This window comes from Diadema antillarum, unplaced genomic scaffold, assembly GCF_040938485.1.
Source record: "Diadema antillarum isolate AM-2024a unplaced genomic scaffold, OU_Dant_1.0 seq00000015_RagTag, whole genome shotgun sequence".
NCBI lineage: Eukaryota > Metazoa > Echinodermata > Echinoidea > Diadematoida > Diadematidae > Diadema > Diadema antillarum.
In genome coordinates this window covers 1,208,110-1,224,457 of record NW_027271135.1, presented here as the reverse complement: position 1 = coordinate 1,224,457, position 16,348 = coordinate 1,208,110, and the positions used below count along the sequence as shown (strand labels likewise).

Below are 16,348 nucleotides of genomic sequence, written 5' to 3'. Positions count from 1 at the left end.
CTGGTGCTCAGTAGGACCTATACATGCATCTTTTTCCGTTTTACCTTTTCTTAAATTTGTAGCCATGATACTTGGAAACGATACTCGCACTCTATCTCCCCTCCAACCTGTATCTCGTTCTCTTCTCATTCCATCATTCCAACACTTTAGTTTATTTCCATTCTCTTGGGTATTTGTTTTTTGTTTTTGTTTGTCTGTTTGTTTGTTTGTTTGTTTGTTTGTTTGTTCTTCTTTAACGAGGCACAGGATGACCTGGAGGTGTCTTTTGACATGAAGGCATCTACGAATGATTCCACCTGAAAGGTAGTTAACCCTCAATACACGTGAATTCAGCGAATGCACACATTTTCTCATTTAACTGCTCTGTAATGACGAAGTGTCGTAGCCCTCTTATCTAACAATAATTGGCATGATAGATTTTAACAAAAATCGAAATATTCGTAACTATTGCACGAATTATCGAATTTTCCTCTAAAACTCACTTATAACTATGTTCTACTAAAAACCAAATATCCACGCTTTCACATAATTCACAGCTGTTTGTGGATAAATTCCTCTTTAAATGATGAAACATTTCCTCATCTACTGAAGAGAGCAATTCATTGTTTCTGTGCCAAGAAAACGAAGATGTGTCCACACGCTCTCCAATGGGAGCTGAAGTTCGGCCAACAAAATTAGTAAATATTACTTTGTTGTTGCAAACTACTTTTATGCTCTGCGTATGTTACTCCATGTCTGTCACTCATGCTAAGAGCTTTGGAAAAGGAAGGGGGTGATTAGGGAGGTATTATTTCATAAGCGTTCACATGCGTCAAATAAAACTGCCTACTGTGTTTTTTCTGTGAAGTGGAACACCCACGCTGGCTCCAACTACATTACCTTGTCTTACGCACAAGGGGCAATACAGACAACATTTCCAAAGGAATATAGGCCTACCGGAAAGGAGCTACCGTTTTCTAGTCAATATCAGCTGTTTTCAATACAGCAAACAGGCAAGGGAGCTTGGGGCACGTGTTGAGGGGAAAGAAAAATATGATGTCAAATGCTGTGATGACATAACGAGGATTTCCTATTTTGGGGACAACTGTCTCCAGATCTCGGAACTAATTTTTGGAACACAGGTTGTAAAAATAAGAATGTCTATTTATGTACCCATGCCAAATCTTTCTCCGAATGAAGTGAAGGAACACTTGTTCCAAACCACGGGTACAATGGGCCTTAACAAGTGAATTTAGCCTTGTGTACCTTGCGGTCTAGAGTAAAACCAAACATAGTGTTCACACAGCTTAAGCCTATCAAAGCCAAAGACACATGTATCAAGGGTAATAACAAAGATATCATACAAACTGAGGAGGGGTAAGTAAAGGAGGGATTGGATCTGACGGGATAGTTCGATCGGCCCTCATTGGGCCTTTCATTGACAGTGCTGGTGTATTTTCAGGCGCTTTTTTGACCTTCACGGGATCATGGGATTAATCCAGACCTTACTGCTATATTTATTTACCCTGAGACGTATCAATTCCAGTAAACTGAGATTTATGGTTCGTCTTAAAAGATCGTCCCAAAACAAATCCGTTGGCTCGACTCTAAATTTACTATGACTGGACTTTAGGATAACTGTGAGTGGGGTACGTGGGTCTCTGGACATCGCCGTAAATGAACTGTAGTTATAAATAATTATGGTGAAGGAAAAGAACACATTAACACACATTAACTACTTTTTACTCTCAATATAGCTCTACTCTCTGGGACATGCATCACTCTACTGTCGGTGTACAAATTTTAGTAACGCTTTTTCATTTCATTACTGTTTCAATATTTGTTTTCTTCCCCAGGCATGGGTAAACTTAAGGAAAATACATTATATCGCTTCTACAATATTACACAGATCGTTTCCTTTCCCTTTGAATCAACCCCATCGTTCTTTTCGTATGTTTTGTATTGTAATTTGCAAACATTTCATTTCTTTCTAAAAGCTGTGAGCTATAAAGGAAAGAATAAACAAATATGATCTGCTCTCTGCTTGAAAATACCTTCAATCATAATCATGCCGAGAAAGACATGAACTGACATAAAAGTTTGGTATCGTTGAGTTTCAGTAATATTCCCCTCTTTAGCCAGATGTTTTGTGTGCATATTTTACCAATTCAATTCAGTTCAATTAGATTCCATTCAAGTCCTTTCGAATATCGTCCTTTATCAATTTCCCTTTTCTACAAATTACATAGGAAATGGTTTTCCTAGCATCGATATAACAACACGATCATAATCGACGAATAAATGTAACCAATCTCTTGACTATAAACTGAAGTCAGTGATACGGTAATTGCCAGATTATAATCTAACATAAGCAGAAAACGGGAAAAAAGGAGATCTCATGTGAAATGTAGTGAGAACAAAGCAGGCAATACATGTCTGTATACATTCCCACTTGAAAGCAAGAAAGAGAGAGAGAGAGAGAGAGAGGGAGGGAGAGAGAGAGAGGGGGAGAGAGGAGAGGGGGAGAAATACAGACAATTTTATCATCACCGTTCGCATGGTACAAAGATCGGACTGTAATGCACTTCGGAAATGCTCTGATTGACAACTAGTAGCCCTAGATGGAAAATTGAAATCCCGCGGAACCTCGCCTTACGCACTTCGAACGATCGGTGGGAGCGAACAAGCAGCATCCTCTTACTCATCTTTCGTGGAAAAAAAAAAAAAACTTTCATTTTAAATGATTCGGTTATATTTTCGCCTGTTAGTGCAAACTGCTTGTAATTACATTTGGGAAGCAAAAAAAGTCAACTTCTTGATTCGTTCAAATGGGTATTCCCGAATGATAACATGCGAGATGTATTTGCTTTTTCCAAATTCATTTTTCCCCGACACTTTGGGATGAGGTTAACAGAGAAGAGCGAACATCGCTACATTACCAACGCTCCAAATTGTATTTCATCTTTAACAATCTACAGCGACAAAAATATAGGTATAACTCAACTGTATTCATCACATGAATAAAGAACGACTCTTTCTTCTATTAATTTTAAAATATTCTTCATAACGTCTTCCGGTGTTCAGCCGCAGTTCAATTCTTTTTGGTTTCATTTGTTATTGTTTTTGGAGGTTGGCAGCAGTGGAAGAGAGCTTCAGCTATTGCTTGCTTCAAATACTACGGAGTGACCTAATCTGGCATCGGTTCCTTGCAGGATATATACAAAGTGTGCTGTGGTCACACGTGGAAAACACCTGTTCAACAGGACAAGCCAATACGCGAGTCATATGGGCCTCTGAATGGTTTTATATTGGACAACAAGAGGGCAGTTAATGCTTTATAACTGACGGTCGCATAGTTTATACTTTGTTAAAATTGGGAACCTTTGAAAATGTATTAATTTCAACAGAAGTCTATTTCAGAAATGTGCTTAAGGTTTTACACATCTGTAACATCTGGACAGATACAATGACAAAAGACAGTCTTCAAACAGAAGATTTAATTTCGATTTATGTAGCTGAAGAAGGTTTCGCACTTTAGTCCCCGGAAGAAATGAAGATACGTGATAAGAAGTGCATAATATGTATATTAGATTATATCATATTATATCATATCATATCATATAATAATACGATAAATGGCGACTACTTTCTGAAACTTCATCCCTGTTCGTATGTTCCCTGCTCATCTCATCTCCAAAAAGCTCGAAGCGAAGACTTGGGCATTTCAAATCGGACGCTTTAGGTGACTAAGAGGAAAGAGGAGGAAAAGGGGGGGGGGATTGAAGGTTCCTCTCAAAGTAAAAGAAGAAGGGAAAAGAAAGACGGGGGTTAGCTCGTGACAGAGGGAAACTGTTTCCAGAAATATCCCTCAATTTCCCCTCCATATATCTTTCAAGGATACCTCCATAGCACAGTTTGATATTTTTGAAAAAGAATGTTTCTAAAAGAAGGTAAGATGACAGACAATCACGACATCTTATTGAAAAAGACAAGACAAGAATTAGAAACATGTTTCTGAATTAAGAATAGGTCGAATGTTGAATGTTGTTTGAGCACTTTATAGGCAGGATCTACGAAGACCCCGAACGACCATGTTTGGGCAAATTGTCTCTCCGCTTTAGAGGGCATAGCAGTTTAGAAAGATTCACCCATTGGGCCAATTGATCTAACATAACATCATGGTTACTAATTTATCCAGGGTAGCTTCGTCAGTGTTTGTAAATATTTTCCTAGGGACTTGCCATTGTTTGCACTCCGACATTCCCAGGTACCCATTTCTCAAACCTGGATAAAGAGATACAAGTTTTAATAAACACCTTTTGCAAGGATGAAAGCACCGAGTAGAACTTAAACCTAGAGTCTCATGTCTGAGAATATCTGCAGAGTCGTCAATACTTTACCAAAGCGCGCCAATAGATGAGGGGAAATTCCAAAAGTTATGCTACGACAACAGGTATAATTCTTCGTCGAAAATACTACTTTTTCTATAATGATATTAACAATAATAAAAATGATAGGAAACTCTATTTACTGCTGCTTTTAATACTAATACTAATACTAATAATAATACTAATACTACTAACTCTAATAATAATGATAACAACAATCAAAATATTGTTTATTATTATCATTATTATAATCATTACTATAACTATTATAATTATATAATTTATATAATATATAATTTCTTGTATTACGTGTAATATCATATAATTTCTTGTATTACGTGTGGGGGGGGGGGGAATGCAGCCTACAAGCTCAGCTTTTTAGCATTCCTCCCCATTTCCAACATTTTCCTATACCTACAAGTTTTCTGTAAATTTATCCTTTACTTTGCATGATGAAATTTATGCACTGTATTCAATTTTTGTAATATATTTATATGTTTTTGTTGGAAATGAAAAATAAATGAATGAATGAATGAATATTATTATAGAGTTATAATGATAATAATAATAATAATAATAATAATGATAATAATAATAATAATAATAATAATAATAATAATAATAATAATAATAACAGGAAGAATAAGAGGTAGAAGAAAATCATCTAAAAACTAGAATGTGAAGAAAAACCCTTCAATCTCCCCATCCTAAATAATCTTTCTATCTCACTTCCTTTCCTATTATCTCTCTCTTTTTTTATCTACCTACCTATCTCTCCCCCTCATTTTCCTTTCCCCTCTCTCAGAAAATTGCTACCCTGGATATCCACGAGCGGACTCGCTTCTCACCCGACTTCCTGGACTGTCCTCCGAGGGTTTTGTCTTAAGATTTCTTCAATCTTCCGCCGAACATTTTAGAATGTTATCGCGATCCTTTTTGCATGCAGCTGCGGGGATGCGAAGTTTCGTTTTCACCTACTGCTCAGGGACAACGCCCGCATCACTGCCAAATGTTGTGCAACGAAATGAAACGTTACATAGTGGCACCGTATCGCACTGTAACTTCACCACGCCTATGGTGAATCAACCAGTCTTGATGCTTTGTCAATTTGAATTCTGATGTTGGCGACAATAATGTCCTCCTCCCTATTCTTTCAATGTCTGAAAATCTTGAGAAGGACAATTCTAACTGCTCTTCGCAGCCCCCCCCCCCCCAAAAAAAAGGTCAAGTGTTGACGTGCTCTCTCGAGCGGTTTGTTGTTGAAATATTACTGCATACATGTTTTATCTCCAAGGATTTGGTTGTACGTACTAATATTGCATTACTTATTGGTGTATACTTTGTACATTTATTTCAGTACATTTCGTCATAAAACAGTCGGTAAAACGTAAAAAGAAAAAAAACTAATTGAGACATGAGTTTCGTTTCTTCAAAAAGAAGAAGAAGAAGAAGAAGAAAGAGAAGAAGATGAAGAAGAAGAAGAAGAAAACCGTCGTAAAACGAATATCATTTCCCTCCAAAGATTCACTGGGAGGACGCATGTTTAAGCTCCAGTGACAAACTCATTGTTGCGACATTACTTTGGATGAAGGACATATTACCAGATGATCGTTTGAAAGTCTCCTCATGTCTCAATATTTATCAGCCGGAGACATGGAGTGCTACGACGATCTAAACATGGAAAACGCCGAAGAAGAAGAAAACAAAACAGATCAATTTATTTCTTTTCTATCTTCCTTCTCAAGCGAAAATCAACCAAAATGAATAGACTTCGAAAGCGCTTTCCTGGCGTGGTGTAAGTCAACGTACACAACATTGCCAGCAGGCTTAGACCTACATTTTTGTTCTTCATAACTGCACCAGTCTACCACTCGAAAACAAGTTAAACTATGGAATACCAGCAGTATGATTGCACTTTTTTTCTGTTCTAAAGCAACCCCAAAATTCAGTCATGATGAAATCTTAAAAAAATGATAGTATTAGTCGCAAATTATTGATCCACTTTACTCCGGACACACGATACCGGTTTCAGATGTCGTGGGAAGGAGGGCGTAAGTAGTCAGGTTTGTTTTTTGTTTTTTTGGTTTTTTTTTTAGCGGCGATTAACGTGTTCCCCTTTCTTCCCCTCACATGGAACACTTTAGGTACAGGATCTTGTGGAATACGAGGGAGACAGTTTGGCTTTCAACGTCGCACAGCCGATCAATGCGACATGGCGCGGTTTTCTCCTCATTTTGAACCATGACTGTCATGCGGTTATCCAGCGTCCACATGCCTGCCCTATTTCTTTTATTGCTCTCTCATAAGATTAGCATTTATCTACAACCTCAAGGAAGTTCCTGGAGAATTCCACGGCACAGTCATCTTTACGAGTCATAGGAATTCACCTGGTAACGAACTGGTTTCAGAACAGTCTCTCGTCGGATGACGAGAGACTGTTTTTAGAGCAAGTAAATTCCCATGCAAATGGGTAGCTCACTGATTCCATTACAATAAGTATTGCGACGTACGACAGTTATAACCAACATCGTCAAATCTTGCAAATCTGTCTTTGTGTAAATCATCCAGCAATTTGTAGATACGATCGTTGTAAGTTACACACAGAAATACATGTATCAATCGACGACCAAAAATATAAATAGCAGATTACACTCTACAGGTTTTATGCCTATTAACGAACATAGTGCGAGAGCGCTTTCATTACTCTTGAGGCAGTGTAAAGATAACTTATTAATCCAAAACTCCTTCGGATGGTCAAATGTTCATGCTTCTCCTATGATCCCAATCTGCTATTGCTTCCAACTTGTAATGTTTCTCCCAAGCCAATTGGTGATCAAAATCTGAGACGGGACGAATGCCGTACATCCTCCTGGTATTCTACGAGACAAATTCAGACACTTTCTTTTTTAGTTCGTATCGGATCGCAGTACATTGTAATGTATTATATAAATACATATTATATAATATATGATTATGTACGACAATGTACCTCCTTACATTGCTTCATGTACCTGCTGTTGAAGTTCTTGACAATGTTTTGATAATTAAGGTGGTAGGGGCTGGTCAAATTGGTTAGGTGTTGTTTATGACAGTGCAATAGATAATGTAAATGAATAACGGTTATACATGGATGAGTGATGGTTAAATGGGTGCGCCAATGTTAGACTAAGCAGGAACCAAGTGTGCTGACTAAATCTTAGGTACTGGGTAAGTAATTGGATGGGTAGCTAATGACTGCATCTTATGACGAGAGTGTCTAGGGTTCCTTGCCTAATGGGGTACCCTGGAATGTGGGGTATCATGACTCAATAAGATGTAATCAGAAAGGGCATCAGAAGTTCAGGAGCAGCCCTCCTTGGAGAGTATGAAGAATATTAGCTACTTTGTGGGCAAAAGAAGAGAATAAAGAGTCGAGTGTATGAACTTGACACGTATACATGGGTATAACTCCAAAGGAAAATTCATTGGAAGATCAAGTTTTAAATTCAAGGAGCATATATTAGAATGCTGTCTGCTGAGGTTAATGAGTCAATACCGCATAGACCCACGATTAAGGCAAGGCGGGGTCGTACAAAATTTGGTACATTGCATTTCAGTTTTTATGGTGATCATTACCACTGACTTGCTCTTAAGTTGACAACTTTTGATTGTCGCAATTGCAGCTCAACATTACAGCGAACACTGCACTGAAGGGCATTTTGGCGTGTTTATTTATTCATGAGGGGAACCCGATGGGCTGACCGCTGGTACATCGTGATAGCATCGTAAACATAGTATAAAGTGCAGAAAACTTTCACAGCATCAGCACATGGAGCAGATATTATTCATGTTAATGCCAGTGCTTTGTGATAACAAATCTCAGCCCTACAGACCACAGCAGGACAGACTGACTGGAAAAGACAGAAAACAAGGAGATAAATAGATAGATAGATAGATAGATAGATAGACAGACAGATAGACAGACAAATGGATAGATAGATAGACAGATAGAGACAAATGGATAGATAGATAGATAGATAGATAGACAGATAGATGGATAGATAGATAGATAGACAGACAGATAGACAGACAAATGGATAGATAGATAAATAGATAGATAGACAGATAGATAGATAGATATAGATAGGTAGACAGACAGACAGACAGATAGATAGATAGATAGATAGATAGATAGATAGATGGATGGATAGATAGATAAATAGATAGATATAGATAGGTAGACAGATAGATAGATAGATAGATAGATATAGATAGATAGATATAGATAGATAGGTAGACAGATAGACAGATAGAGAAATAGATAGATATAGATAGGTAGACAGATAGATAGATAGATGGATATAGATAGGTAGACAGATAGATATAGATAGGTAAACAGATAGATAGATAGATAGATAGATAGATAGATAGATATAGATAGATAGGTAGACAGATAGATAGATAGATATATAGATAGATAGATAGATAGATAGATATATATAGGAAGAGAGATAGATAGATAGATAGATAGATAGATAGATAGATAGATAGATAGATAGATAGATATAGATAGGTAGACAGATAGCTAGATAGACAGATAGATGAATAGATAGACAGATAGATAGATAGATAGATAGAAAGATGGATAGATGGATATAGATACACAGAGAGTGAGAGAGAAATAAGTAGAAGGAAGAATATTCATATCCATTACTCGATTTTAAAAACATTAGGAAGATCTCTTATTCTTTCCTGAGGGGAAAATATCTGATAAGTAGACGTAAAAGTCATGAGCAAATGACTATTCCTGGAAATCAAGAAAAGCAAAGAGAGGAAATGAATGATCGGTCTTACCACTGCTATCTTGTGTTCGAACTCGGCCTTCTCCGCCATCCGTTCATCGCGCTCCTGGAGCAGTTCCGCCTTCAGTTCATCGATGGTCATTCGATACTCATTGAGCTATGATAACAGGATTAAAGGAACAGGGGTACGGAGAGGGGGGGGGGGATATGTGGAGTTGGTTGGAGTAGGGTATGGTGTGGGAAGATACGAGTAGGATTGAATAGATTAGTATTCGACATATTATTATGAAACATAGTGATCCCGAAGAAATCAACTGCTATGAAGTGTAATTAGAATAATTATGTACTACAATGAAATAGCAATAACAGTGATGATAATGGTAAGAAACATAGCAAAACTGCTTCTACTTCTTCTAATACTACTATAATATATTGCGACTGATTAAGAGGGAAATGTTATGGTACAACCTCTTGAGTGTTAGTAGTGCCCTACTATGATTATTAGCACATTATTATCAGATGTCCATCTCTACACCTGTGTAAAGAGAGACATGGTAGGTGAACATGTTGACCAGTGATGGAAAGACGGGGCCAGGATTCGAACTGAGGACATCATCTTGGAAGGCCTGGTGACTGTGATCAAATACACCGCGAGTGGAACATATCGGGGCATATTTCCAACATTCTCACATTCTAAGTACGTTAAGAAATAATACATAAAGTTAATATCACTCATCGAGTTGTTGTCTAGGCAACATCGCTCTAACTATACCGTTCTCGAGAGCATGTCAGCAATATCGTGTCTGTCCAAATGGAAAAAAAGAGAGAAAAAAATGAAACAAAAATCTTAAATCCAAAGAATAATCCGATGCAAGTCTTATCCATGCACGCGATACTTTAAGGCAAAGAAACTATGAGACATAGAGGAGCAATTTGCGAAGATTGTCTCGCTTCTTTGATATCTGATGTGACGTGTTTTGTCTTCCTGACCTTCCTCCTGAGGTTAAATTTACGTAAAACAGAAACATAGTTTGGGAGGGGGGGGAGGGGTGAGATAGACAGAGAGAGGGAAGCAACTATACAGGCCCTTGTAGGACCACGTTTGGATTCAAGCCATTTGTTGAAACATACACTCGGGCTGTCACGAAACATTGTTCAAAATTATCATGGGCTTCTGAGAAGGGTGCAATTCAGTTTGGCCCGTACACCAGTCACGTACACGACAGCGAAAATTATACAGGCAAAATCCGTGGGTGGTGAAGGTAAAGTATAGGGGTCTCCTTTACAAAGAACAGCGGCTGGTATATCGCTTAACTTAGAGTGGTGATGACTCGGCTTAAATTTCCGATTTCTTAAATGTCAAAGTCAATCCTATAGACTGTAGTGGCGCTTAAAGTGAGAAATAATTCCCTAACCCTATGCTTGCCACTTTATAATGAGGGCGACTTGTCCATAGCTTTGTGAGCGAAATTTGTGCACATTTGCCTCACTGGCACAAAAAGGGTTAATGTGTCTGTATAGTTTGGCAAACCTTGAAGTACTCCAGATGGATTGAATAAACGGGAGAAGTGACATTGGACTGACTTTAAGGCAAACGCCACGTCACCATGGAACTGAACTGATTGAGTGTATAAGATGCAAATGCGACATCTAGCCACAGATTGAAGATCCATTTACATTTACAACAAGATTTGAGAATCCTGGCGATGTACATTGACTAGAGTCGAAGAATAAGCAACTGGCAATAAGTACGAGTAATGTCACTTCACTAAAGCTGGTCTGAAATCAGAGAATCTTCTTTTACAGAAAGAAAAAAAAAACACAAATTATATTCTTAGAAGCATTAAGATTAAATGCCATCATCCTTAATTTCTTTTTATATGATATGGAAGTATATTTTGTTGATCGTTACCTCCCACTCACTAGACCCGTCCAAGTGGTCGATAGGTGTGTGCAACATGTTGCTCGAACGTCTGCGAAAACTGCAGAAAATCAATTAGTTACAACAAAGTTGATCCAACAAATGATTCCAAATCAGAGAACGGTTCGGTTGTCGCACACGTCTGCTGTTCCGTCATCAAAGCCACTACGAAACCACAGGCTCAAACTGGTTCTTTAAAACCACACCGAAGTATCTCTTCATCGCTCGGACACTAACAACATTCCCTGACATGCTACACGAGCAAATGACTAGAAGGATGATACATACAATGAAAGGCGATGTAAGACATTTAGTCCGTCAGCGGACGCGAGGACTCTTCTATCAGCAGTGCGTACCGTTGAGCCGCCTTCCTTTCAGTAATCTACAAGACAATGCGAGCACCAACGAGGCGTCTGCGTGATGGCGAAGAGATGTACGCACGACCTGCGCTCCTATCTATCTGTCTGTGTCGGATGTTAACATAGCGGTAATATTACCTAATTCTTGCGCGTGTCAGTCACAAGGTCTGCACAAAACAACCTGACTCAGGGCGGCCTTGCCTCTTTACGTAGCGTAAACCCTTTTCCCATCCCCCAACCACCTACCTCAAAACAATCACTCCCCCTCCATGTTAGAAAGCACGTGCTGAGTCCCTGTCAATAATGGGTCTATCACTAGGTGATTTTCTTTGAGCAGATGTATGTTCCTGAGCGATGGGGAAAGTCGAAGTGAAATAAACCTCACAAAACACAACATTCCAACAAAAAAAAAAGCCCAAAAATTCCATAATCGTGGGGGTTGTAGCTTTCGAGACAACAAGACACGCTTACATGTGACTTAAGGCACAGACAACACCTTGTTTTTGCAGTAAGGGTTTCCTTTAATTGCTCACATGAAGAAAAAAAACAACAACAATTTTTGCCGAAAAGAGGAGATACTTTCAGAATACGAGCAGTAAAGAACTTGGTCGAGAAAACAATTAAGGCCATAACAGTAAAATGTAAGCGATGCCTCCGACATGGAGTTAAATGAGGAGCACTAAAACACACGTTTATAGAGTAAAACGCATGAAATCATTATTACTTTTTGATGTGTGTGTGTTTGTTTCTTTGTTTGAAATGACATCAATGACGATTCTTAAGGAAAAAGAATAAAAATAACTGTATTCTCAGACTCTGCTGAACCAAACGAAGATATGTCGAGAATTATGTTGTTTTCTTATGGAAACACACACCACACACACACACACACACACACACACACACACACACACACACACACACAAACCCTTCACACTAAATAGGATTCGCATCGTGACTTCATACAGCTGTACATACAACCTTAATGAAAGAAACAAATCTCCACGTACGTGACGTCACATATCCTAATTTATCCAATGGGGTTTAAATAAGATCCGTAGTCTAAGGCGATCGGGTGTAGACAATTACATAATTTTCATAGCAAGGAATCATTAAGGTGAGTAGTCTACAAATTGTGCTCTGATGTGAAAAGGAAGTGAACCGAAAATGAATCAAATAAATCGACAACAAAATGTGATACCGGATTCTTTAACGCAAATTGCTTCTATAGTAACATCAATAAGATATAACTAGCTTTGTCTGAAGTCATTTTGAGGAATTGCCAGAAACTGCAACGTGGAACAACTAGATATGAAGCCAATATACGTTAAATGTTCCTTGAACTATTACTACATGGATGAAGAAGCCAGTTGTGAAGTTTGTTTTATTTCTTTTTAGCAAATATGACGATCTGGTCACTGATTCCACCAAAATATTGCGTCTACTGTTCACGAGAATACTGATCAAGAGAGAGTTAACATCTCACTCTGTGTTCTCTTCAAAACCGCTGCATCAATGTGAAAAAAAAAACAAAAACCCACAAACACGAAGACAGAAGAATACTGGAAGAAGACAATCTTAACTTGCAGCCCTGGATATGGTGCTATTTCAAAAGGTAGAAACCGACTTCTATCTGGGATATAATACAGTTTGCCCTCGATTATCCGGCCATGTCGGGACCGGCGCTCATCCGCATAAGCGAATTGGCCGGATATGGGAGACACAATGTTAATGTATATAGCTGCCGTCCAAGCTGCCGTCCCAGTGCACTGGCAGCTAGGCAGGTAGCCTGTGGTGTGAATTTATGTTAGTTCTGTCGGGAATATTGTAGGTAAATCGTGTGAGTTTTGTAGAAATTTTAATTGAGTTAAAAATCACTGTTTTTTTTTTCTCAATTTTTGGATGAAAACAAAAAGTCCTTCACTGCGTGAACGCGTCCGGATAATAGAGATTTCCGGATAAAAGGAGGCCGGATAATCGAGGTCGAACTGTAAATTGATTCCGGGATTGTTGTCTCAGTGTTCCGGTAGGTCATAAAGGAGGATTCTCAATAGACTGAACTTGGAGCTACATAGCTCCATGGGCTGAGGTCATTGGTTCGAAGTGAAAGTGATCCCGATGGCAAGGTGTGGTAAGGTCTTCATCCTTGCCCTGGCCAGATGTGGAATGTTAAATGGGATCTGCTTCCGATTCGATTTGCGCGTCCAGGGATGCATTGCCGCTAAAGCAGCGCCGAGGAATGCGCGGCTGACTTGCAAGTATAAGTGACGGGCCCAAATACCGGTGATGTGGAACTGGCCGACGGGCGGATGGAAAGAAGTTCCCCGAGAGAGGAAATCCATGAGATTCGCAGAATCTTCGCAAGACTGACAGACACTTAAAAAGATTCGAAGAACTGCCTAAAATACGCAGAAACTTTCCAAGATTGACAGATTTCTAGCTCTGGCTCCGGCGAATGTCAGTCAATTTATATCGATACAAGGTTCTCCAAAGAGGAATGTAATTGATGACAAAAGCCAACAGGTGCTCACCTGTTCACTACATCGCTCGCATCAAATATTATGTCCCTTCACAAAAAGAACTACCCTGCGTTAAAGGGTTGTTCTAAAATGTAAGTTGTGTTTTGGAAAACCGTCAATGGTTATGATCCTGTACAGACTTATTACAACATTCATTCGTGACTCCATCAACGCTTGCATTCAAATAATTTGATTTACAACACGTTATACCAGAGTCTCCGCCAAATAAGAAGATGCTATGAAGCTGTGAAAAAAAAATGCCATTTACTCGTCGCAAATTACTTCCGAAATTATCATATCTCTAAACATGGTATCACGACTGTTTCTAAAAATATCGCCACGTTTTGTGGTTTTTCTATGGTCTTGTTTTGTTTTGCTCTCTTTTTTTTCTCTGTCTCATTCTTTCCGTTTCAAGTGAGGTCAGAGACCACCGTCTGACAACCCTACGTGGTGCTCCTGCTACTAAAACTAGTGCTTCGAACGTGCAAGTGTCAAACTCCTTAATCCCATGCTAATATCATTTCCTGACGAGCCGGGATATTTTTCTTTCGTATCAAAATCAACTCTGCCTCTTATCGGCATGATCACGATCCGTTCACGCTCTTCTCTGGCCCGAGGTGACTAATTTTTTTCTTCGGTGATTGGGAAAACGTGATGCGGCAGAAATCTCCAGTAGTCGGCTCGGAGCGGAAACGCGCAAAAAATGGAAAACGATAACGTAATTTGTGTAATTCAATTTTCTCTCGCCGACATCAGTTAGCCAGCTTGCATAGAATGTTCTGCGACGGAAACGTGTGAAGGGTTCAGTTTTTCTCCTCTCCATAATCCAATTCTTGACGGATTTCTTTGACCTCAGTCATTCACTCACAGTCAAACTAGGATTGTGGCGTCGAGAACGATTCGAAGATTATTCGGATTTGCCATCACAACAACGACAAGTCGGTAGTCACACGCTTATCATTCAACTGAGGTCAGCTATTCTCAGCAAGCCTTTACGAAGCATACTATCAACTAAGAAAGAAACAATACGAGTAGAAAGAGAAGGTGATCCGTGATCACACACGAATCATCTAATTAAGGTTAACGAAGATAACACATTTTATGAATGCGGTCAAAAGTTCGCTCGATGAATGTGCATTATCAACAAAAAGTTTGATGGTAACCCCAGAGACATCAAACACTGTTCGGTAGCTGTGGATGGGATTGCAATGAACTCATAAAATCTATGGATAAGCTTTTCGTCAGAATATCAAAAGCCTCGATCTTATTAGGTCTCCTTCACCTCCTCGAGAAAACGAATTTATATCCTGATAATATTGGCATTTACTCCTCACAAGTCAAGCTGATGTAACGATGACAAAATAAGGATTGTTTAACAAAGGCATACCCATTCTGTTCCGCTGAATATTTTGAGAAATTCGGAGGGTTAGCAAAAGAGGACTACTACAAATTTCGTTAGGTCGTAACAATTTCACAGCATGTATATCTGAATTGGCAGTTTGAACTGTATTTCCTGCGATTTACTCAAGCTATGGGTGTCCAACCCATGCAATGCTCTGAGAAAATAGTGCTGATTCTTCTAATAAAGGACAATTCAAGACTTGCCAGCTGTTCCTATGATTGTGCAGCATACTTGGAAAATGACTATTACAGAAATATATCGAAATATATTTTCAAACATAAATTTGGACCCCTTCGAAAAACAGCAATTATCCATAGCTCAGTTTCTCCATGCACATATTTGTGGATGTTACAAAAGCAATCATCTTCAACATTTGGGATATTGAGGTGCTGTACACTCCTGTGAATCTACTCAAACGATTTGTCATCCAGGATGTGTTGAAAATAAAATCTACCATACTGCTGATAGAAATATAGTGGTTGTCATACCATGACTCGCCTTGGTTTAATCGGCAGTAGTTAACGAGGACATAACAATGGACTCAATGGGTTACTTACCTCTTGGGTATTTGCGGTCATTGGTGCGGATGTTGCGGACGAGGAGGAGGGAGAGGAGGAGGAGGAGGAGGAGGAGGTGGAGGAGGATGCTGGGGATCCATCTATCCTTTGTCTTACCCTCCTCTGACGAGAACACATATGACCCATCACATTTACTATCAATTATCCAATTACCTGACGCGACAACACACGGTTAGCAACGCGGGAGGGAAACTAGAACTGCACGGTGATAAGCGACCGCAGCATTAAAATCTGAGCAAACTTCCCGAGTGCATAAAGATGCTTCTTTGCCAACAACAAGTGTCAAGCCTTGAAACTTTCCCAATAGTACAACATGAATGCCAAAGAAATGATTTTACACAAACGTGACGGAAGTTGTATTATTACTGTCGGTACCATACAGATTACGCCGTTCCAACTGAATGGCAACTCAAACAGTCCT

The 16,348-nt window shown here is 39.0% G+C and overlaps 1 protein-coding gene across 1 annotated transcript in view; it reads right to left on the bottom strand.

Annotated features, from left to right (window-relative positions):
- The window catches only part of LOC139725116 (uncharacterized), a 194,898-nt gene that overhangs the window by 22,764 nt on the left and 155,786 nt on the right, over positions 1 to 16,348 (bottom strand). The window contains exon 9 of the mRNA XM_071636202.1: positions 9,201 to 9,305. Within this exon, the coding sequence (XP_071492303.1) occupies positions 9,201 to 9,305 (105 nt within the window). The remainder of the gene's footprint in view (positions 1 to 9,200; positions 9,306 to 16,348) is intronic.